This window comes from Neoarius graeffei, chromosome 28 (genome assembly GCF_027579695.1).
Source record: "Neoarius graeffei isolate fNeoGra1 chromosome 28, fNeoGra1.pri, whole genome shotgun sequence".
Classification (NCBI taxonomy): Eukaryota; Metazoa; Chordata; class Actinopteri; order Siluriformes; family Ariidae; genus Neoarius; species Neoarius graeffei.
In genome coordinates this window covers 1290493-1315448 of record NC_083596.1, presented here as the reverse complement: position 1 = coordinate 1315448, position 24956 = coordinate 1290493, and the positions used below count along the sequence as shown (strand labels likewise).

The 24956-nt window shown below is 43.5% G+C and overlaps 2 protein-coding genes across 12 annotated transcripts in view; one reads left to right on the top strand and one right to left on the bottom strand.

The window, feature by feature from the left end:
- The window catches only part of LOC132875575 (serine/threonine-protein kinase PAK 3), a 57341-nt gene extending 41126 nt beyond the window's left edge, over positions 1 to 16215 (top strand). For all 11 annotated transcript variants that reach the window (XM_060912453.1, XM_060912455.1, XM_060912452.1 and 8 more), the window contains 5 exons: positions 10567 to 10684; positions 10865 to 10964; positions 11155 to 11351; positions 12466 to 12603; positions 12949 to 16215. In XM_060912453.1, coding sequence (XP_060768436.1) covers positions 10567 to 10684; positions 10865 to 10964; positions 11155 to 11351; positions 12466 to 12603; positions 12949 to 13038 — 643 coding nt within the window. In that variant the 3' untranslated portion in view covers positions 13039 to 16215. The remainder of the gene's footprint in view (positions 1 to 10566; positions 10685 to 10864; positions 10965 to 11154; positions 11352 to 12465; positions 12604 to 12948) is intronic.
- Positions 16216 to 16932: 717 nt separating this feature from the next.
- LOC132875576 (calpain-5-like) overlaps positions 16933 to 24956 on the bottom strand; it is a 28904-nt gene continuing 20880 nt past the window's right edge. Inside the window, exons 10-13 of the mRNA XM_060912457.1 lie at positions 24701 to 24903; positions 21911 to 22032; positions 19006 to 19142; positions 16933 to 17992 (exon numbers count right to left, since the gene is read on the bottom strand). Coding sequence (XP_060768440.1) covers positions 17810 to 17992; positions 19006 to 19142; positions 21911 to 22032; positions 24701 to 24903 — 645 coding nt within the window. The 3' untranslated portion in view covers positions 16933 to 17809. The remainder of the gene's footprint in view (positions 17993 to 19005; positions 19143 to 21910; positions 22033 to 24700; positions 24904 to 24956) is intronic.

Here is a 24956-nt window from a genome sequence, read left to right as displayed (position 1 = left end):
TGCAGGATGGCGTCCCTCCCTAGTAGAAGTTTGCTGTCCCTGTCAATCGGACATGGGGTCAGGATCACGGCCGACCTGCACTTTACTGTCGAGGATGTTTTACTTGCTGTTGGTGAGCAAGTGGGTCATAAAAATATGTTCTATGGCTCGAGAATGAATAAAGCTGTGGTGGTGTTTTTGAGAGAGGAGCGTTTGGTCGTTTCCTTGGTTGAAAGTGGTGTTATTTTAGATGATAGTTTAGTTGTAGTTTCTTCGGTAGCTGTACCGACCACTCAAGTGACCGTATCAGGAGGGAGCGCCTCCCTTCATCCCTAACCAAGCGCTGGAGAGAGTTACAGCGGTTTGGGAAAAGCTCGCAAGCGGATTTAAAACTGTTCACCTCGGCTGTAAAGACCCAAAGCTGCAGCATGTTCAGTCTCTGCGGAGACAGGTTTATATTCCTCAACTCTCCATCACTAGAGATCTCATTTAGGGTGAAATATGAGGAGGGGTATTACATGGTGTACGCAAGTTCTGGAAATATGAAGTGTTTTGAGTGTGGGAACGCTGGACACGAGTGCTTTTTCTGTCCGCACTGCATGCAAGCGGAGCGTGAGACCGCGGACAGAAACTCGGGTTTAGACACCGAGGCCGGGGAGGGCAGCTCCTCTCGGGTCGGCATCGAGTCTCAGACTCGCACTGAGGGGACACCTGCGGCGGAGACACCAGGGGGCGTGGCTCAGCCGAACACTGAGGGGGCACCTGCGGTGGAAACACCCGGAAGTGGAGGCGTGACAGAGGATGAGTGAGAAGTAAACACTGTCCCAAACAGTCCCCAGCCCAGTCAGGGGGAAACGCCCAGCAAAGCGAGCAGGTTAAAGAGACAGCAGCAGTGGGTTTAGAAGGTGAGATGGACCAGGATGAAGAAATGTTAGATGATGAGCCCTTTCTGATATTTCTGATTATTTATCACAGGATGACAAACAGCTTTACACAGTGCATGAAATAAATGATTTTCTGGATGAAACTTTTGGTAAACATACTGTAGACGTGAACACTTTTTTGCCTGATGTTGATAAACTGATAAAGTCGATTGTAAAAATTAAAAAGGAAGTTGGTGAAGAGAAACTGAACAAGCAAAAAAGGTTTCAATTAAAAAAGTTACTGACAAAACTGAGAAAAGAAGGGGGAAACTCCTCTCTGTAGATGGAAATAAAATGGGTAAAGCACTGAGGGTGTCTTTTCTTCTACTGGTGTGTTTCTCTATGTTTTTTTCTTCCTCTTAAATGCTACTCATGGGAAGTTTAAGGATTAACTCCTTAAATATAAACAGAAGTAGAGATCAGAATAAGATGGGCTGGGGGATGAGCTGGGGGATGAGCTGGGGGATGGGCTGGGGGATGAGCTGGGGGATGGACTGGGGGATGGGCTGGGGGATGGACTGGGGGATGGGCTGGGGGATGAGCTGGGGGATGGGCTGGGGGATGAGCTGGGGGATGGACTGGGGGATGGGCTGGGGGATGGGCTGGGGATGAGCTGGGGGATGGGCTGGGGGATGGGCTGGGGGATGGACTGGGGATGAGCTGGGGGATGGGCTGGGGGATGAGCTGGGGGATGAGCTGGGGGATGGACTGGGGGATGGGCTGGGGGATGAGCTGGGGGATGGGCTGGGGGATGAGCTGGGGGATGGGCTGGGGATGAGCTGGGGGATGGGCTGGGGGATGGGCTGGGGGATGGGCTGGGGATGAGCTGGGGGATGGGCTGGGGATGAGCTGGGGGATGGGATGGACTGGGGGATGGGCTGGGGGATGGGATGGACTGGGGGATGAGCTGGGGGATGGGCTGGGGGATGGGATGGACTGGGGGATGAGCTGGGGGATGGGCTGGGGGATGGGATGGACTGGGGGATGAGCTGGAGGGGGCAGGTTTTCTTTAGCCATGGCACTAACATAAGTGCAGGAGTATTAATATCACAGAGCGTGAGTCTTTCACACATTTCCTTCAGTGAAGTGGAGCAGGGTCGGGCTATTATAGTGCAGGCCACAATTTAAAATACACCTTTTATATTCATAAATGTTTACGCTTTCAATGTTGGCTCAGACTGGGTCAAACTATTCCAAAAAATTAGTAATACTCTCAAACAGTATAATAACAACTCAGTGATGGTGCTCGGAAGGGACTGGAACTGCACAACACACTTTACAATAGACAGGAATGGAGAAGAACCACATTTACAATCAGCTTCATTATTATCTGGTTTGTTGAAGGAACATGGATTGACAGATACATGAAGGGAATTTCACCCAACAGGACGGCAATACACACGGGTCAAAGTGACAGAAGGTCGAATAAGTGCAGCCAGACTAGACAGGATTTATCTTAGTAAACACTGCAGGAATCAAACAAAAACAGCAACACTATCACCTGTTGGCTTCTCAGATCATCACATGATAACAGCAGATCTATCATTATCTGGTTGTTCAACACAAAGCTCATACTGGCAGTTCAATATCAGGCTAATCCAGGACAATTCTTTCTGTAAACACTTTTCAGCTTTTTGGGAGCAATGGAGATTAAAAAAGAATGAATTTGATGATTTAATTTCATGGTGGGAGGTGGGGAAAGTCCAAATCAGGATCTACTGTCAACACTACTTAGCACACTCATCAGCTACAGAGAGAAACACAATAAAAAAATTAGAAGAAATCAAACTGGTTGAGGAGGAAATCATTAATCAAAATGATCATAATAACATTACAAAGCTAGAGGATAAGAGGAGCGCTTTAGGCTCCTTTCTGCAGGAGAAAGCAAAAGGAGCCCTGGTAAAAGCACAGATCTCTACACTTAAAGACATGGACGCCCCGACGTCATTCTTCTTCAAACTAGAAAAGAAAGTGAGAGAACAAAATCTCATGCTCCACCTCAAACTGGAAATTACAGAAGATCCTGTGGAAAAGAGAAAACTGGCCATGGATTTTTACAAGGACCTCTTTAGCACTGGAACTTGTGACTCTTCCTCAGGAGAAGAGCTGCACAAAGGACTACCAACGCTGAGACCAGACCAAGCAGCTGCTCCTGAAACAATGAAGTGTTTACAACTAAAGCTGCTCCACATTACAATGAAGGAAATGTCAAAGGCAGTGCAGGACATGTCAGATGGACGCTGCTCCGGTATCGATGGCCTCCCGTCAGAATTCTACAAACATTTCTGTAGATTATTGGGAAAAGATTTACAGGAAGTCTTCATGGACTGCTTCAACTCAGGGAGGTTACCTACAAGCTGCACACGAGCAGTTCTCTCACTGCTACCAAAAAAGGGGGACCTTGGACTACTAAAAAATTAGAGACCTGTTTCATTACTGTGTACTGATTATAAAATACTATCTAAATGCCTCTCAAATAGATTTAAAAAATCACATTGACACTATCTCATCTCATCTCATCTCATCTCATCTCATCTCATTATCTCTAGCTGCTTTATCCTGTTCTACAGGGTCGCAGGCGAGCTGGAGCCTATCCCAGCTGACTACGGGTGAAAGGCGGGGTTCACCCTGGACAAGTCGCCAGGTCATCACAGGGCTGACACATAGACACAGACAACCATTCACACTCACATTCACACCTACGCTCAATTTAGAGTCACCAGTTAACCTAACCTGCATGTCTTTGGACTGTGGGGGAAACCGGAGCACCCGGAGGAAACCCACGCGGACACGGGGAGAACATGCAAACTCCGCACAGAAAGGCCCTCGCCGGCCACGGGGCTCGAACCCGGACCTTCTTGCTGTGAGGTGACAGCGCTAACCACTACACCACCGTGCCACCCTACATTGACACTATAGTACACATAAATCAATCATACTGCATTCCTGGATGTACAATAATAGACTATCTATTCTTAATACATGATATCATCGATCTATCAATTACTCAAGAACTTATACTTGGTTTTTTATCCATTGATTAGGAAAAAGCCTTTGATAGGGTTGATCATGAATATTTGTTTAAAACATTGAGAGTTTTTGGTTTTGGTAACATTTTTTATTTCCTGGGTTAAACTACTATACTCCAAAGCTTCTGTTATCCTAAAAGTCGGTGGTGGACTTAGTCGTCCAGTTAAAGTTTTTAGAGGGATCAGACAAGGATATCCTTTATCAGGACAGTTGTACTCATCAGCAATAGAACCTTAACTACATAAACTTCGACAGGATATAATGCCGCTTTTCCACTACAAACGCGGCTGAGCCGTGCTGTGCCGAGTCGAGCTGAGTCGAGCTGAGCGGGGCTGTTGGAGTTGCATTTCGACTACAACCGCGCTGAACCGTGCTGGCTGGAAGTGGGTGGACACATTGGGTGGAGTTAGCGAAAGTGGGTGGACGTCACGTGATGTCGTTAAGCAGCGCAAACAGTGACATCAGTGACAGTGGCGGAACAAGTCAGAGCCGGGCCGGGGGCGGGGCAAATGACCGGGTCCTTTATTAAAGCTTATCATAACATCATTTTAGGCTACAAAATGTCCGCAACTGCGGTGTTTACCAATTTCAACACTACCGGGTGCAACTATGTTATTTAGTACATCAAGTCCTTCAAACGAACATGTAACTCAGAAACAAAAAACATTAGGATACTGTACATGGCTCATAATAAAACATCAATAGCCTATACTGCGCACATTATTTGAAGGGCATACGAATGAGCGCTCAGAGTGGTGACAGGAAGAGTCAGAAATAAAAGGAGGGCGGTGCAAACCTCACTGAATGCACTGTGTTTACCAATTTCAACACTACGGGGTGCAACTATGTTATTTTGTACATTAAGTCCTTCAAACGAACATGTAACTCAGAAACAAAAAAACATTAGGTGACATACTGTACATGGCTCATAATAAAACATCAATAGCCTACTGCGTGCATTATTTGAAGGGCATACGACGAGCCTTGCGCTCCGCGAACTCGTCCACGATGCTCTGTATGTCACTGATTCAGTGAGCTTTTAAGCGGTCGTCTCACGACCCGGATAGTAAACACTAAACATGGAGGACATGGAGTCGTTAGTGTTGCTGGTCTTGGTGCTGTGGCTTGTTGTCACCGACAACGCGGACAGATACTGGCAAGAGCGTATAGATGAGGCGAGGCGCATAAGGCTTCAGAAATTCTCGCAATTCGTAATTATTATTCTTCCGGGTTTACGGTGTTTACAGATCCCAGCGTGCTCGCGGGGCGTGTGTGGGCATGTGAGGACACTCCTCCTCACCAATCAGTGCACAGGGGAGTGTCTGCTCACGCCCCCAACCTCACTCGGCACGGTTTGGCTCGCTTCAGCCCCACTCCAAAACCGTGCGAGTTTTAGGGGCTAAGCAGGGCTGAAACGAGCTGAGTCGTGCTGGTTTTTGGTAGTCGAAACGCGAGCCGTGTCGGGCTGAAGTGAGCTGAAGCGAGCTGAAATGAGCTGAAAAAGGGTAGTGGAAAAGGGCCATATTAGGGCTTCCATTTCAGGAAGTAAAAGAACAAGGTAATGTAGCTCTGTCTGCTTACAGTGGTGCTTGAAAGTTTGTGAACCCTTTAGAATTTTCTATATTTCTGCATAAATATGACCTAAAACATCAGATTTTCACACAAGTCCTAAAAGTAGATAAAGAGAACCCAGTTAAACAAACGAGACAAAAATATTATACTTGGTCATTTATTTATTGAGGAAAATGATCCAATATTACATATCTGTGAGTGGCAAAAGTATGTGAACTTCTAGGATTAGCAGTTAATTTGAAGGTGAAATTAGAGTCAGTTGTTTTCAATCAATGGGATGACAATCAGGTGTGAGTGGGCACCCTGTTTTATTTAAAGAACAGGGATCTATCAAAGTCTGATCTTCACAACACACGTTTGTGGAAGTGTATCATGGCACGAACAAAGGAGATTTCTGAGGACCTCAGAAAAAGCGTTGTTGATGCTCATCAGGCTGGAAAAGGTTACAAAACCATCTCTAAAGAGTTTGGACTCCACCAATCTGCAGTCAGACAGACTGTGTACAAATGGAGGAAATTCAAGACCATTGTTACCCTCCCCAGGAGTGGTCGACCAACAAAGATCACTCCAAGAGCAAGGTGTGTAAAAGTCGGCGAGGTCACAAAGGACCCCAGGGTAACTTCTAAGCAACTGAAGGCCTCTCTCACATTGGCTAATGTTCATGTTCATGAGTCCACCATCAGGAGAACACTGAACAACAGTGGTGTGCACGGCAGGGTTGCAAGGAGAAAGCCACTGCTCTCCAAAAAGAACATTGCTGCTCATCTGCAGTTTGCTAAAGATCACGTGGACAAGCCAGAAGGCTATTGGAAAAATGTTTTGTGGGCAGATGAGACCAAAATAGAACTTTTTGGTTTAAATGAGAAGTGTTATGTTTGGAGGAAGGAAAACACTGCATTCCAGCATAAGAACCTTATCCCATCTGTGAAACATGGTGGTGGTAGTATCCTGGTTTGGGTCCATTTTGCTGTATTTGGACCAGGACAGCTTGCCATCATCACTGGAACAATTAATTCTGAATTATACCAGCGAATTCTAAAGGAAAATGTCAGGACATCTGTCCATGAACTGAATCTCAACAGAAGGTGGGTCATGCAGCAAGACAACAACCCTGAGCACAAAAGTCATTATACCAAAGAATGGTTAAAGAAGAATAAAGTTAATGTTTTGGAATGGCCAAGTCAAAGTCCTGACCTTAATCTAATGGAAATGTTGTGGAAGGACCTGAAGCGAGCAGTTCATGTGAGGAAACCCACCAACATCCCAGAGTTGAAGCTGTTCTGTATGGAGGAATGTGCTAAAATTCCTCCAAGCCGGTGTGCAGGACTGATCAACAGTTACCAGAAACGTTTAGTTGCAGTTATTGCTGCACAAGGGGGTCACACCAGATACTGAAAGCAAAGGTTCACATACTTTTGCCACTCACAGATATGTAATATTGGATCATTTTCTTCAATAAATAAATGACCAAGTATAATATTTTTGTCTCATTTGTTTAACTGGGTTCTCTTTATCTACTTTTAGGACTTGTGTGAAAATCTGATGATGTTTTAGGTCATATTTATGCAGAAATATAGAAAATTCTAAAGGGTTCACAAACTTTCAAGCACCACTGTATGTGGATGTTGTGACTGTCTTTATAAGAGGACAGGAGGATGTAGGTAGTGTTATGTGCAATTTAGCCCTATATGAAAGACCATCATCTGCCAAAATAAACTTAGGAAAATGTACAGTATACATAATGGGTCGGGCGGCACGGTGGTGTAGTGGTTAGCGCTGTCACCTCACAGCAAGAAGGTCCGGGTTCGAGCCCCGTGGCCGGCGAGGGCCTTTCTGTGTGGAGTTTGCATGTTCTCCCCGTGTCCGCGTGGGTTTCCTCCGGGTGCTCCGGTTTCCCCCACAGTCCAAAGACATGCAGGTTAGGTTAACTGGTGACTCTAAATTGAGCGTAGGTGTGAATGTGAGTGTGAATGGTTGTCTGTGTCTATGTGTCAGCCCTGTGATGACCTGGCGACTTGTCCAGGGTGAACCCCGCCTTTCACCCATAGTCAGCTGGGATAGGCTCCAGCTTGCCTGCGACCCTGTAGAACAGGATAAAGCGGCTACAGATAATGAGATGAGATGAGATGAGATGAGATGAGATGAGATGAGATGAGACATAATGGGTCAGGGGCAAAGGAAAGGATTGCCAACTCTGCCAGCAGGACTGGAGTGAGGCAGGGAGGGAATGAAATGTCTAGGTGTCTTCCTTGGTAGTGCAGATTTTAAAAAAGAAAAACTGGGAAGGGATTATAGAGAAGGTCGGTGCCAGGTTGTCTCAATGGACTTGGGTCCTGCCCCAGGTGTCATACCGGGGGAGAGCTCTGGTTGTGAACAACCTGGTTGCTTCGATGCTGTGGCACTGTTTCACTGTCCTAGATCCACTGGAAGCACTCGTTAAGGAGATCCAGAAGAAGCTGGTAAACTTTTTCTGGTGGTGATATCACTGGACCAGACCTGCCATGCTGTTCTTACCCCTGCATGAAGGAGGTCAAGGACTAATTGATCTGCAGAGTCACATCACAGCCTTCCATTTACAGTCAGCACAGCGTCTTCTATACAGGGGAGAGCTGGCGTGGACAAAAACAGCCTGCCTACTCTTACATAAAGCTGGGAATCTGGGTGATGACAAACATCTCTTTTTGATGAGGCTGGAAGGGACGGACTTGTCCGGGACTATGGGATTTTATCAAGCCATGCTAAAGGCCTGGAACAAGGTCATAAAGGCTCAGAGACTTACCACACGGTTTTATGGCGATGTTGGACAGGAACCACTTTTTCATAATGACTTCATACAGAGCAGGACATTGAACTCTGCAGGTGTGAAGAGAGCGTTTGTAAGGGTTGGTCTGGTGAAGTTGGCTAACCTAAGGAGTGGAAGGACATGGAAAACTGCCGAGAGACTGACTGAGGAGTCAGGAATAAAATCAATCCGCTTGCTACAAAGACTGTTGGACAAAGTCTTGTCCTCACTCCCCGGTAACTTCAGAAGGGCACTCGGAACAGAACCTGTCCCAGAAGTTCATGGAAGGGAACTGCTCTTCTCATCTCTAGCTATCGCTGCTGTGGTAGAAAACCAGGATGAGGAGGAACAGACACTTCTATCCTTTAAAACACCCCAACTAGCGGACTTTTCAGCAACATCAAAAAAGGCCTTATACTATCTAAGTGTCAAGGTCATACACAAAGCGACGTTGGATGGAGTGCAGGAGTCGAAGTGGTCAGGGTTGCTCGCACCAGGCTCGTCCCCCAGAGGATGCTGGAGGTCCCTGTACAAAACTCCTATAGAGAAACGCACTGCAGATCTCCAGTGGAGAATAATGCATGGGGCCGCGGCCACAAACAGACAGGATGAGGAAACACTGCAACATCTCATCTCATCTCAACTCATCTCATCTCATCTCATCTCATCTCATCTCATCTCATCTCATTATCTGTAGCCGCTTTATCCTGCTCTACAGGGTCGCAGGCGAGCTGGAGCCTATCCCAGCTGACTACGGGCGAAAACACTGCAACATCTATGGCTAAAATGCGGAAGGTTAAGAAGTTTATTTGGTTTATTGAAAGAATGGTTCAGGGAATTTGAAGAGGAGCTGAGCGAGGTAACTTTCATTTTCAGTTTAAAATACAGTGCATCGAAATGAAGGAAGATTAGTCTTCTTAACTTTCTGATGGGTCAGGCTAAAATGAGCATTTGGCTCACAAGGAGAAATAAAACGCTGGGATCAGGGTCAGTCGACCTGTTCTCATGACCAAAGGTCTAGTGGCAGCTCGGCTGAAAATAGAATTTGTTTATTATAAAATGACCTCGTGTGTAGATGAGTTTTTGAAATGTGGGGGCGAGGAGGCGTGTTATGTTGTGTGTCTGATGAATCTTTGCTTTTGTCTTTTTAAATGACGATATAAATAACAGACTGTCAGTAATATCTGTATGTGTTGTACAACTATATACATATACTTTTAACTTAAAGTTCACCAAATTGTGATTGAATTGTTCCTTTTTGTTGTTTGTTTGTTTCTTTCTTTGTTTTTTGTTTTGTTCATATACTTGTCAGACGATTCAAAACTGTATCAATTAAAATTGTTATGTTAATAAAGACTAATTGAAGGTCTCTCTCTCCCTCTCTCCCTCTCCTTCTCTCTCTCTCTCTTTTTATCTCTCTCTCACTCTCCCTCTCTCCCTCTCCTTCTCTCTCTTTCTCTCTCTCCTCTCTCTCACTCTCTTTTTCTCTCTCTCCTTCTCTCACTCTCTTTTTCTCTTTCTCTCCCTCTCCCTCTCTCTCTCCTTCTCTCTCTCTTTTTCTCTCTCTCACTCTCTCTCCTTCTCTCTCTTTTTCTCTCTCTCCTTCTCTCTCTCACTCTCTCTTTTTCTCTCTCTCACTCTCTCTCCTTCTCTCTCTTTTTCTCTCTCTCCTTCTCTCTCTCACTCTCTCTTTTTCTCTTTCTTTCCCTCTCTCTCTTTTTCTCTCTTGCTCTCCCTCTCTCTCTCCTTCTCTCTCACTCTCTCTTTTTCTCTCTCTCTCCCTTTCCCTCTCTCTCCCCCCTCTCCTTTTTCCACTCTCTCTCTCCCTCTCTTTCTTTCATTCCCTCTCCCTCCCTCTCTCCTTCTCTCTCTCTCCCTCTCTCTCTCTCCCCCTCTCTCCCTCACTCTCTCCCCCCTCTCCCTCCCTCTCCCCCTCTCTCTCCCCCTCTCTCCCTCCCTCTCTCTCTCCCCCTCTCCTTCCCTCTCTCTCCCCCTCTCCCCATCACTCTCTCTCCCCCCCTCTCTTTCCCTCTCTCTCCCTCCCTCTCTCTCTCCCCCTCTCCCCATCCCTCTCTCTCTCCCCCCTCTCTCTCCCCCCTCCCCATCCCTCTCTCTCTCCCTCTCTCTCCTTTTCCCCCTCTCTCTCTCCCCCTCTCTCCCCCCTCCCATCCCTCTCTCTCTCCCTCTCTCTCCTTTTTCCTCTCTCTCCATCTCTTTCTTTCGTTCCTTCTCCTTCCCTCTCTCTCTCTCTCTCTCTCTCTCTCTCTCTCTCTCTCTCAGTTATTTAGTCGGAGATGAATTGTGGGTAGTGATGGAGTATTTAGCAGGTGGGTCGCTCACTGACGTTGTCACGGAAACCTGCATGGATGAAGGGCAGATTGCAGCAGTGTGCCGAGAGGTAATTAACACACGCACACACACACACACACACACACGCCCGCACGCACACACACACACACGCCCGCACGCACACACACACACACGCCCGCACCCACACACACCTCTCTCTGTCATTTATCGTGCGTGTGTGTGTGTGTGTGTGTGTGTGTGTGTGTGTGTGTGTGCGTGCGAGTGTCAGTGTTTGCAGGCTCTCGACTTCCTGCACTCCAATCAGGTGATTCACAGAGACATCAAGAGCGACAACATCCTGCTGGGCATGGATGGATCTGTCAAACTGAGTGAGACACACACACACACACACACACACACACACACACACACACACACAGTACAAAGTCACATTGACGGATCATATCTAGAACTATACTTTCTGACCCTCTCTGTCTATCTATCTATCTATCTATCTATCTATCTATCTATCTATCTATCTATCTATCTATCTATCCTCCTCTTCTTCTATCCTTGCAGCGGATTTTGGTTTCTGCGCTCAGATCACTCCGGAGCAGAACAAGCGCAGTACAATGGTGGGAACGCCGTACTGGATGGCTCCGGAGGTCGTGACCCGGAAAGCATACGGACCCAAAGTGGATGTGTGGAGCCTCGGCATCATGGCGATAGAAATGGTGGAGGGAGAACCACCGTACCTGAATGAGAACCCACTGAGGGTACACACACACACACACACACACACACACACACACACACACTCCTGGGAATGGTTTCCCTCATTCCTGATTGATTTGATCACAGTCCCCCCCCCCCCGCAATGCTGTAGATGTTTGGTTCTAGAACATTCCCTGATGTATGATGTCACTTTAGCTTTTCCACACAGAACTGAATTGTCCTCCTCTGTAGAGTTTCTGGTCAGAGTTAAAGCCGACGCCTCCTTAAATAAAACCTTCATTATTATTAATGATGATTCTAATTGAGATTAGGAACTAAACGAGTGAGACGCAGTGAAATTAGTGTGATTACAAAATCGAGACTTAAAAAAAAATACTCAGTGTAAAGCAGTGGGTGTGATGCAGTCTCCCAGGAACACGGAGAATGTTTTACACCCGACACACACCACCGCGAGAAACATCCAACCAGCTGATAATACCTGAAATACAGTCCGACGTGTCCAGTGTTTAATATTATAACATTACAATAAAACAAATAACAAAGACAATAAATCTGTTGCTTAAAACACTTTTGTTCTATCAGCAGATAAATTTGCTCATTTTTAGAAATTATTTTCAAAAATAAGCCAATCATCAGCCAGGAAAATAAAGAAATGTCCAGCCTGAGTTCAGGGCTGAAGGAAAACAAATATTACATCCTGGAATCTGAAAACATTCCCATGATACATGATATACATCACAATAAAACTTTAAAAACTGTTGGATGAAACTTTTATTTACCATCAACAAAAATAATTTGGCACTGAAAAAAAATCAATTTTAATGAAAAAGCTTTTAAAGATTTTAATGATTCAAAAATGGGGAAAAACTTAACATCAAATCAGCTGCCTGCAGAAACTGTAATTATTCCAAATAGATAGATAGATAGATAGATAGATAGATAGATAGATAGATAGATAGATAGATAGATAGATAGATAGATAGATAGATAGATGTGTCTGATTAAAATTCATCATATCATAAAATTTAACACTCAGGTTTAATAATATTTTATTTATTTTATTGTTACAGTAGCTAGATGAATATGCGTGTTAATAAATCTTAATATTAATAAACATTCACATCAGTGTGCATTTCTCTTCCTCTGCACTGGTAGGCGCTGTATCTCATCGCCACTAACGGCACTCCAGAGCTGCAGAACCCCGAGCGTTTATCCTCCATCTTCAGAGACTTCCTGAACCGCTGCCTGGAGATGGACGTGGACCGGCGAGGATCGGCTAAAGAGCTGCTGCAGGTAAAGAACACACCTGAGTCCAGCACCGGGTTCTCCATGCTTTAGGACCAGTCGTCATGGTAACAGTGAAATATAATCAGAGCGGTATGGGCTGTGGTTAAATCAGCGAGGATGTGAATCGGGACCCACTCACACACGCGAGCTAGCTGTTTGCTAACCGGCTCGTTAACTGAGTTAATGTTAGTGATGTTCAGCTCATACAGATGATAGGTGGGTGTGAGGGCGTCCTAATTTTTATAGTCTTGTATATTCATAGATCCCATTTATTTTTTACACTGATTATTTTTAATGATTGAAAATTAGACCTTGAGGAGAGTTTTAACATTTATGTGTGTGTGTTCTCAGCACTCTTTCCTGAAGCTGGCGAAGCCTCTGTCCAGTCTGACGCCGCTGATTGTAGCCGCCAAGGAAGCCATCAAGAACAGCAGCCGTTAGAGGATACCTCACACACACACACACACACACACACACACACACACACACACACACACAATGACAGACTGTTCTATTCAGCCCCTTCATGCCGTCTAACTTCGGCAAAAGTAAGTGTGTGTGTGTGTGTGGGGGGGTGTGTGTGTCTCTGTGACAAGTGCAGGGGCTGCAACACTCACAACTGGATACACAACTGCATGACAAGACTCCATAAATATTGTGTGTATGTGTGTGTGTGTGTGTGGCTATCCTACTATGCATTTTAAGAGCTAATGCAAGCCGTGAAACAAAGCCATTGAGTCGCTTCAATGTGATGAAACGGGCATTACACGGCAAAGTCACACACATGCAGATATGTATATTTATTTTCCATCGAGACACACACTCACACACTCACACTTACAGGGGTGCTAATACTTATGCTTTTCCCTTCATATCTGACGCTCATGTTCTGCAGATATTCACACCTTACTCACTTATGGGTTTGTTGGACAATTTTGGTCTGTGTTGTGTGTGTGTGTGTGTGTGTGTGTGTGTGTGTGTGTGTGTGTGTGTGTGTGTAGAATACCTCAGTCTGCCAGTTACCCTCCAAAACAACACTGTGAATCTTCAGGAAGCTTCAGCGTGCGCACACACACACACACACACACACACACACCATTATTCAGATAGTGGTGATGATGTCATGGTGTGAGATAAATGTGTGTGTAGTTTGAGTGGTGTGTCCTGGTTTTACCAAGCGCTCGTCCCCTGGAGATGACATCATTCTTACAGAAAAGCAGGAAAAAGAAAAAAAACCCTGATCCACGTTCCATAGATTACTTTCAGCTCCTGCTTGGTGGTTGTTAGACACCTCATTTCCCTCTTGAGTTCTGGACTCTGATTGGTCAGAAGGTGTTGATTAATTCTCTAGAACAGCAACTCTGACTGTAGTGCAGCTTTATATTAACACTCTCACGCTGATCTCCAATACGTTATGGTTTCTATAGTAACGGCTCATTCACAGGGGCGTGTCCAGCAGATGCTCCACTGATAATAAACATGTTAAATAAAGTGTGTGATCTTGTGTGTGTATTGTCTGTAGAAGGAGTCTCCAGTGTCAGCGCTGTATAACAGTCAGAGGGGAAGCTGGAACTTTACGTTTTCAGGACAGGGGAGGAGTTTACTCTTCTTCTTCTTCTCCTCCTCCTCCTTCTTCTTCTTCTTTATGGTTTATTTTATTTTTGTCTTCTTTGCTTTGAGAGAGTCTGCTGAGGGAACGACTGTTTATCGCTGTTGTAACGTCACTGACAAACTGTTTCACTGACATTAAACGTGACTCTAAACGTATGAAAAGTTTTACTTTAATAAACTGAAGTGTAATTGTTGGTAAAACTGCAGTAGAAAAGGGAAAAGACTTTAAACACGCAGTTATTGGAAAATGATTAGTGTCGAAGTGGAAACATCACACCGCTCCTGACCAATCAGATTCCAGAATTCAGTCCGGAGCTTATCCTGATAAATTCTTCACTTTATACAGTGACAGTCGCTGATTACTGTGCTGTGTGTTTCGTGAAATGAATGACAAATTGGCGCTGTAACAGGAACCAGATCGTTTCACTGAATCCCTCCTTTTATGAAAATATAAACAATATATTTATATAAATGTTTTAATGCGAACTCACTTATTTACCAGTAAATTAACAAGTTTAGCCAACTGTAAAGTAATTAGACATTTGGGCGTCCTGGAGTTCAAGTATTTCAAAAAAGGAAAAAGTTGTGATTTCTTTTGATTGGCTGATCGAATTTAATGTTAGCTCCGCCCTTTTGAGCGAAGGACATTCACCGTTTGGGAAAATCAGGACGCACAGAGAGCAAACTGTCGCTCTGACAGAGGAATAATGTGTTCTTTTTTTTTAAACAACACTATGATAACATTAAAAATGTGACAGATGATGGTGATAAGGGCACGAGTGTCACGCTGATGACATCACGACGTCTGAAGGCGGATTAAAAACGTTCAGATGCTGCAAGAGGACACGCGGAGACACGTCTTTGTCCTGGAAAGGGGGTGTGGCCTGTCACTGGGACATGATTTTGTCATCAGCATGTCTCAAAGGCACCATTGCAGGACGTGTGATTTGGGACACACCCAAAGTGTCTCCTTATATAGTGTGTGATTTGGGACGCAGCCACATTGCACTGAACAGAGAACGATGGAAGAAACAATGGCGCCATCTTTTGGCCTGGTCCCTCAGTGCAGGCGCGAACTCAGGGGCCACACACACACACACACACACACAGGAGATAATGGAATCACGTCGCGGCCCTTGGACTTTATCCTTCAAAGAGCCGATCTCTGTTGATCTGGGCCGCTGTGTGAACTACGAGCACAAGACAAGGATGTAGAAGGACGCTCCTTAAATAAAAGAACACGCCCCTTTGTTCCTGTGACACGCCCCCTGCCTCACCCATTCCTTTTTTATTTCTTCTGAATGTCCAACCCTGTACACGTGCTGTGACTTTGAGTGTGTAACTTGAGAACGGAACAAAGACTTTATGGAAACATTCTTTTTAAATTATTATTCTGAATCTTCTGACGTTTGTAAACGGTTGAGACGAACTCGCTGCGAATCTCTGCGACTCGCTCTCCACCTCCTTCCTTCAAAAACGACAAGAAAAAAGTGAGAAAGAAGAAAAAATAGAGAGAGGAGGGAGAGGCTCTTTTTTGTTTTGGATAAGCTATTTTAAATTGTGGTTGAAGCAATAGACTTTTTGAATTCTGATTGTGCATGGTTGTGTCTTGAGTGTTAAAATATAAAAAAAAGATGCAGTTTGGTAACTGGACTGAATAAAAAAAATAAAAAACAGGGAAAAATAATCGTACAATGTTGGGTGCTTTTAGACATCAATTCAATAGGAAAGGAAAGTTAGAATTTTACAGAAAAATATTATTTTAGTCTTTTAAATCTAATGTCGAAATGTGGAGGGGACGAGCAACAAAAGTGGAAAAAAGTAATTAGTGAAACAGAAAAAAAAAATTTATTATATAAAAAAAATAAAGAAAATAATCAGCTGAACTCATCCTTTATGGCATTACTGTCACACACACACACACACACACACACTTGGCCATTTTTCCTGCAGTAGAGCCTTCACTCAGATCTCAGCTTTGGAGTTCAACAGAACAAAACTAAACACACCCCAGTCTCAGTCTCGACCTCCCTGAAGTACGGCATGAATTTGGGGACATTTGAACACAGTCCAGTTCCTGATGTTCTCAAATTTTCCCCAGATTCACGCCGTGTGTTAGGGAAGTCAAGACTGAGACTGGGGTGCACTTAGTTTTGTCCTATCACACTCTAAAGCTGAGATATGAGATCCTCCCATTTCCACCAGGAGAGGGGCGTGTCCGAGTGGCGTTTGAAATGAAGCTGTGCTGAAATAAACCTACTGAAATACTGAAATGTTGATCAGAACTTCAGAAATAACAATGAAAACATCCAGAACAGAAGAAATTTGACCTCTGTTGACCTTCAGTGCAGATTATTCAGCTCAAGAGAAGGTCATGACACTGGAACATTAAAATAACACACAGTCACATCACACAGTACAAGCTCCTCCCAGGTAATATGGGCGGGCCCAGGCACTTCATCGCAACAGATTCCCAGTCAGAAAGGGCCGTCCCTGACATTTATTTATTTATTTATTTTAATGTTCCAGTGTTGGATCTCCTGATCCGAATAAAACATTCTGACAGCTGAAAACATCATAATACTGAAAAACTGGAAGAATAAAAATGTTTATCAGAAACTTCACACTCAAAAATGAAAAGAAAAAAAGTCAGTATTTTACACAAACATCTTATTTTGATCTTTTAATACTGTTTTAAAAAGATAAAGAAAATGATCAAACACATTTATACTTACTAAATCTGTTCATATGTTTATTGTGTATTGTTTAGTAAATTATATATATATTGGAATTAAGTTTTCATGCATGGTTATTTTTTATTTTTATTTTGCTTCATTAATTACAAGTTACGTTGAAATATTGTGGCTCCCCTCAGCCTGCACACCAACGGCTCAACATACACATTATTGCACAAAATATGATAAAAACACAGAAATGATTGTGTATTTAACATTTCTGCTGCATGTCATTAATCATTTATCCTGTGATATGATTATCTTTAATTAATACTGTGATACTGTAGGCTATAAGTTCGTTAATATGGTCTGTCGGAGTCCAAGCGCCGAAGCTGAAGCTGTGTTTCTGTTCGGGTTTGTGCTCTTGGTATCTTTATAGCAAAATGAATGTTTTTATTGTCTGAATCTTAGAAAAAAAAGCCTCAAAAGATTCGACTCTTCAGAATAAAACAATGTGTTAATTTAGAAATGGTACAAACAATCGAAGATTTAGATTTAGAATTCTTTCTAGAAAGACGAAAATGCAGGAATGTTTTGTTTGTTTGGTTTTGAGTGTAAAAGCCGTGAACTCGACGTTTTGACTTACATTTACACTTTATAACAAAAAAACCTCATGTGTTTAAAAATGTCTGCCTTCATCAGACAAAGACAGCCTTCATTACAGACTGATAATAAATCCGAACCCAGGCCCTATTCAGATGTCAAATTCCCACAGTGCACCGGTGTGTGTGTGTGTGTGTGTCTGTAGAGTGACGATGGAGTGCCGTAACGAGGCAGGAAACCAAAACATGATTAAATCCCACAGTGTGTTTTGTTATAGCAGTGTGTATTCGTGACGCCGTGTCTCTGAGTGTGTTACGTTAGCGCTACATGGCCGTGAGCTGTCTGGACGTCACCACTCGGAGGCTGATGGTCCCCGGCATCTCCTCAGATGTCTGAGACGCTCCTTGCTTCAGCTTCAGCCTCTGGGGGTCTGTGGAATCCTTCAGAGACGCTGGGAGAACCACCTCACCCATAAACTCATCCTTTATGGCATTACTGTTCCAGACCTGGATCACACACACACACACACACACACACACACACACACACACACACACCTCGAGTTAAAGCCCTGATGTCCTGACCCATCTGTCCCACAGCACCCCCAAGGAAGTTTCTATGTTTGGCCATTTTTCCTGCAGTAGAGCCTTCACTCAGATCTCAGCTTTGGAGTGTGATAGGACAAAACTAAGTGCACCCCTATTTTAGTCTCGACCTCAGTAACACATGGTGTGAATTTGTGGAAAATTTGAGAACGTCAAAAATTTCATCTAAAAAATAAAAACAAACTTTGTGGTTTTTGGGTGAAAATTTTGACTTCCTCCAATTTTAACCAAATTCTCATTGTGCATCAGGGAGATCAAGACAAACGCAGAGTGCAGGTTTGGGATTTCCATCACAGCCCAAAGTGCAGATCTGAGAATTTAATTTCTGTTTCAATCAAAAACTCTCGCAGTTACCAGAGGACCCGCCCCCCACTGTAACCCTAGCTATAGGCGAAAGGCCGAGGGCTATGAAACGGAGATCAGCGCCGCCAAACGTGCTATGAATGGTGCGGGAAGGACCTTGACTTCAATCAAAAAAAAAAAATAAATAAATAAATCAGGTTTTAGACACCTTAATTTGTCAAAGTTTCAGACAGCTGCAAATGTTTCTCTTTGTGAAAATATTTGACATCTCAAGACACAAAAACATTCAGAAATAAACTGTAACGAACATCAGTTTTTTTAATGCAAATAAAATAAGCTTTATCACTGATGCTAACTGGAGCTAGCAACTCCATGTTGTTAATCTAATCCAGTGAAATTAATCACTTTCTGTTAGCTACGAGTCTTACTGAACTCATTCCCTTAAACATCTTTAATGTTAACTAAGTCATCAAGCAACAAATACGTTTATCTCACTAATATAGAAACATTTAACACACTGAGATTTGCAACAGTTGCTCACAGTGTTAAAGTATCACAGGGATGAGTTCTGGTCCAATATGAAGCTGTGATGAGTCACTGAAGAGTCTCACCTGCACAGTTATTGGTTTCCGTGGTTTCTTCCTGTAAAAAATGGCTCTGGTGTCGAATATCGGGTCTCGCGTGTCTTTCTGAACCACAGACTGGACTGATTTGTTCTCACAGGAGATGATGACGTAGGGATCTGCACCTGCACACAACACACACTTTCAGGAGTCTGAAACACTGTGAGACTTCGACCAGTAGAATGCTGAAGGTTTAAGGGCGTGGCACATGAGCATTCGGGGAAGCAGGTAAAAGATACCATGGAGAATTCTGTGCTTGGATTCCAACTTCCTGCAATATGCGAAGAAAAGTTTCAGATGTGGTTTATTTGGTGAGAAGATCATCACTCTTGTTTCTATGATCAATGCTGCTTTCAAACACAAGTCAAAGAAAAACAACTAGGAACATCTCAATCTGGAATTCCACCCCCCAAACATGGACATGAGGAAATGTCAGATAACGTTGTGTTTAATCATCATTCAGAGTAAAAAGAGCCTCGAACTCAGCATCGGTAATCTGTCGGGGTCCAAACACTGAAGTACTGATGTCATACATCGCTGTCTACAAGATGTTTGACTAAAACTCTCTCTAACGCCATATTTCCAACTTTACACCGGGGGGAAAATACAGTGGTGCTTGAAAGTTTGTGAACCCTTTAGAATTTTCTTTATTTCTGCATAAATATGACCTAAAACATCATCAGATTTTCACACAAGTCCTAAAAGTAGATAAAGAGAACCCAGTTAAACAAATGAGACAAAAATATTATACTTGGTCGTTTATTTATTGAGGCAAACGATCCAATCTGTGAGTGGCAAAACCGAATTCAGTTCTTAAGTTTTTCACCTCCACCAAATTTGTTTATGAGGGAAACCATGGCCAAATGGTTAGTGAAACAGCTTTGGGGCCAAAAGGTCACTGGTTCGATTCCATGAACTAGCAGGATTGGCTGAAATGTCCTTGAGCAAGGCACCTAACTGCCAACTGCTCCAGCAAATGTGGTAGTGTACCTTGTGTCTGATTAGCCAAAGAAAAACTGATGATGCAATTATCAGTTTACTGTGAGTTGGCCTAGTGGTTAGCGTGTCCGCCTCTTGACCGGGAGATCGTGAGTTCTACTCACGGTCGGGTCGTACCAAAGACCATCATAAAAATGGTACCTACTGCCGTCGGGTGAGGCACACTACAGTACAGATGCAAGTAGGGAAGTCAAACTCTCATGGTTACCAGAGGACCCGCCCCCCACTGTAACCCCTAGCTGTATTGAGGTATTTCACTCACGTGACCAAGTCATGTGACGCTGCCATTTTGGACGGCACGGCTCGAATCAGTTTGAATGCGAGGGAGGCGACAAATGAAAAACATAAAAGAAAAAGGAGCGAGATGCAGAAAACACCTTCACTATCCAGCGACGTAGGGCATTTACAGGGTGAGCAGAGGGAGAGGTATTTGCAAAAATTGAGGTTAGCAGGCTTAGAGAACGACGTTTACCTGCTTCCACCAGGATTGTTCACTGACGTACGGAAGTACACAAAGCCCTCGTCTTTACCTGACTTCGGCCCACAGGATCTGTATACCTATGTCGTTAAAAACCCATCGCCATACACAGGTATTGATCTGAAAGCGTATACGAGTTTGGATGCCTACAAATATTTTGTGTCAGGCTGGGTAACATGCCTACATCAGCGGGTCGTCCCTGGAGCCGGTGGTCGCCATCTGATTACAGCTAAGGTTTGTTCACATTTTCATTTACTTTCGGTCCTCAGGATAAACAAAATGTTATTAAATGTCATTGAAATAACTTCTTAGTCTGTTGAGACATGGCCCGTTATAAATTTGCTGTTACCAGGCAATGACCAAGAACTGTATTATTAGGGTCGGTGTAGTTGTAGCAGTGTATTAGCAACTAGCTGTTAGCACTAGCTAATGTCAACAACAGTAACTAGTATGTTACTGTAGCAATATTTACGTTCAGTCATTTGGATGACTGTTAAAACCTTTCAGTCTCAAGTTTTTCCTTTACTGGATTTACTAGTTTACTGAGCTAGCGCGCTCGGCCGAGCCGGGAGCCGTCGCGCGCTCGGCGGCCGAGCCGGGAGCCGTCGCGCGCTCGGCGGCCGAGCCGGGAGCCGTCGCGCGCTCGGCGGCCGAGCCGGGAGCCGTCGCGCGCTCTCCGGCCGAGCCGGGAGCCGTCGCGCGCTCGGCGGCCGAGCCGGGAGCCGTCGCGCGCTAGCTCAGTAAACTAGTAAATCCAGTAAAGGAAAAACTTGAGACTGAAAGGTTTTAACAGTCATCCAAATGACTGAACGTAAATATTGCTACAGTAACATACTAGCTACTGTTGTTGACATTAGCTAGCTTGCCGTCCAAAATGGTGGACACCGGGGCGTCACGTGACCCTGTGACGTCAGGTGAAATACCTCAATAGGCGAGAGGCTGAGGGCTATTGAAACGGAGATCAGTGCCACACCCATACGTCTTAAAGAGTTGGTTAGTATTGGGAAGTACGCCTGGGAAGATCAGATTCTGGGTGACAGGGACTTTGACTTGACTTGATTATCAGTTTGGGCAAGAACCCGGCCATAATAAAAAAAAAAAAAAAAACTTTGTTGCAGAAGTTTGGCACCTCCGTTTGTTTGTCTGTTTTCAACATAACTCCAAAAGTAGTGAACAGATTCTGATGAAATTGTGAGGAAAGCTGAGCCACAGGCCGATGAACAACTGATTAGGTTTTGAAGCAAATCCAGACATGTGGCTTGTCAGAGGTGTGAACTCTAATGATTGTCCTTCTATTCTTTTTTTTTTAATTGTAATAATTTTTTTTATTAAGTAATGTGGTGGCTTCACTTTTTAGAGACAATACAACGTCCATGTTTTCATGTTGAAGTTCATGTGGACTTAAAATAGACTCACCTCCACTTCTGTCTTGGTTTTCGAGTCCTTCTGCTCTCTGAACATAAATATGAGTAACCAGCTGAGGGTAACCGCGAAACGAACTCCAGCAGCTCACATGAGGTTTATCCTGATCCAGCTCCCTAAAACACAGACAGAATGGAATGTTAAGGGTGTAGTATCTCATCTGGCCTGTCATCAAAACAACCATGATGACTAAAACATCAAACAGAACTGAAATGTGACAGTGTGAGAGAGGACCAACCTCCACGACTAGCTGTTTACAACAGGAACATCAATAAAGGACTAAATTTTGTTCCCCGAGCATACTTGCCAACCCTCCTGATTTTAGCCTCCGTCTCCCGCCTCCCGATCGTGTTTGTTAAAAACTGGATAATCTCCCGGTTTTGGGAAATCCCTACCGCCAAGTTAAAAATACTCCCGATTATGTCCAATCAGAATCGTATGAGAAACACTGCTGACGTCAACTGATTTTTAACCAATCAACGAACAGAACGACAGTCACTTCCGTAATGTAGGATTCACCCAGGCTGTCCGACATTTTTTACAAGCAGTCACTCATCATGGCCACTGAACCCAATACCACACGGCAAAAATATGAATGCAAATCCCAGGTTGCCTGGGAGAATGAATTTCCGTGGATAAGCAAATGTTCAACCAGCCAGTTACACATTTTAACGTAAAGATACCTTAAATCAGAATATAATGGACATTCGAGTGTGAAATTAAACTCGTCTTCCGTAGCATTTCAGAAACAAACTGTACAACTTCTAAAGTGTTTAGTGAAATTTTGCAGGACGGAGAATGTGTTTGGTGAGTGTATTTGAATAGTGCGGTCGTGTCTTAGTGCTATTTTGAATTTATGTTTGAAAGTTTTAAGTGAAAGTTTACAAGTGAATTATCTGGAAAGTGATTGATTTTGATCGAGTTTTGAGGTTTGAAGTGAAAGATTACTAGTGAGTGTATTTTGGTCGGACTAAAATTTTGCATCCGAGTGAATTTCTTTGTGGAGTATATTGTGATAGTATGGTAGTATTTATACAGCCATTTTTACATTTTGTTTGAAACCTTTCAGTCAAAGTTTGCAAATGAGCAAATTCCTTTACTGCATTCTGATCGGATTTTGATCGGATTTCTAGCGCTTTTTAAACATTCTGTTGGAAAGTATTTAGTGAGAGAGATGCATTTTAGTCGCACTAAGACAGTGCAGTATTTATTTAATTGAGTTGTTATTATTTTGGTTAAATCTTATTACAATTTTATATAATTTATATATGATATTATAGTTCTCTGTATTTTTACATGAGCTTACAGAAGGAAAACACATTTGATGCAATCCAATAATACTTTCATTCACTGTGACTATTTTAAGAAATGATAAACATTCTTCTAAAGCATCACTTGTGTTATTTTCTGTGGGTCTCTGTATGGATGCAATATTCAGGCAGGAGATTTTTCAGCTCAAAATCTGATTTCAGACTTCCCTTTCATTGTTATTATATTAAAATTCAAGACGAGTATTATTTCAGATCTTTCACTCTCAGCTCTCTCAGGCCTGATACAGGAATCCCATCACCTAGAGTAATTGATAGAACAGTATCAACAATTCAAAAACTCTTTAATTGTATAAATTTCAAATGGTTTGCAATTAATTGGGATCCACTGTTTTTATCGTTTCAACTGTGCATCAGACCCTCGGCCAATTGAAAATGTCGTTCACGCACTTTTCTCCCCCATGAGAATTTTCAAAAGTTGGCAAGTATACCCGAGGGAAGATCGACCCAAAACATCAGTCAGAACTGGAATCAGATGAGAAATGAGAGAGGAGATACAATTCTAGTGAGAGGCCTGGAAAATTCGTTAATTTGGCCTAATTAGTAACTCATTAGCAAAAAATTTGACAAAACAACAACTGAGTTTTATGCAGATGAATTCTTTCAAACAAAACAATTGGAACAGAAATCCGTGGAGAACTGATGGAGGAGATACGATTTAATTGAATTGTGGATGATGGATGGATGATGGACGCCACGCCACAGCGACAACTCATCAGCCTTATGGACAAATGAGCTAAAAATATTGCACTTGAGTTCTACACACTGAAGTGATGAACTAAAGTTCTTCAGAAACACATCTTCAAGGTTCCAGTGCAAGTCCAGTTGCCTTTATGACCATAATGCTCCCGTAAACGTGTGTGATGAAACTACGCTGATTAGAATGTGAAGGGTGAATCTGTATGAACACAAATGTGGGACAGATACAAACTTTAAAAATGCAACATGAATTAGAAATGAGTTAAATGTGGTTTTCTGGAGGAATCCGGACTCGCGCTAAGTGCTGGGACGTTTGCATTGAAGGAAATGGGGACTGATGTACATTTGTGAGACCTGTTTGTAATAAACAGCACAAACTATATTTAAAAAATGAAGGTTTTCATTTGACTCATGCTCCTACAGTCTAACGCACTACATTTAGGACAAATCTGTGAGTTATTTCAGCCTGAAAAGCTGTCTGATAGTGTTCTTAAAATAAACTATTTTGTGTAAATACCGGCTGAATGTTATCATATAGAGATAGCAGAGTAAATAGTATCTCTCTCTCTCTCTCTCTCTCTCTCTCTCTCAGTGAACACGGGCCTTATCTAACCAGCATTACTGTTTAAACCAAGTCAGTGACACACACTGTAAAAATTTGCCAACATTACACACTCATGCCATGAGATGCAGCCTGTGATGCAAAGTCATGTGACATTCTGGACGTATGTTGTTGTACTGTGTTAGTAATCCGTACTTGCACCCAGCGTCTTTATCCGTGTAAACTCGGAGCATGAACTCCCCCAGGGTGTCCGGTTTGAAGGTGGACGGGATGATGACGTAACGACCTTTACGCAGAACTTCCCTCATGAACACGGTGCGTGCGTTGATGTACGTGGATGTGGCGACGTTCTGCTGGGTGATGATGTCATGCATGCGGTACTTCCTGTTCAGCTCCACCTTGGTGCAATGTGAGAAGAGAGAAATGTGCTTGAAATAAAGATCAATAAACA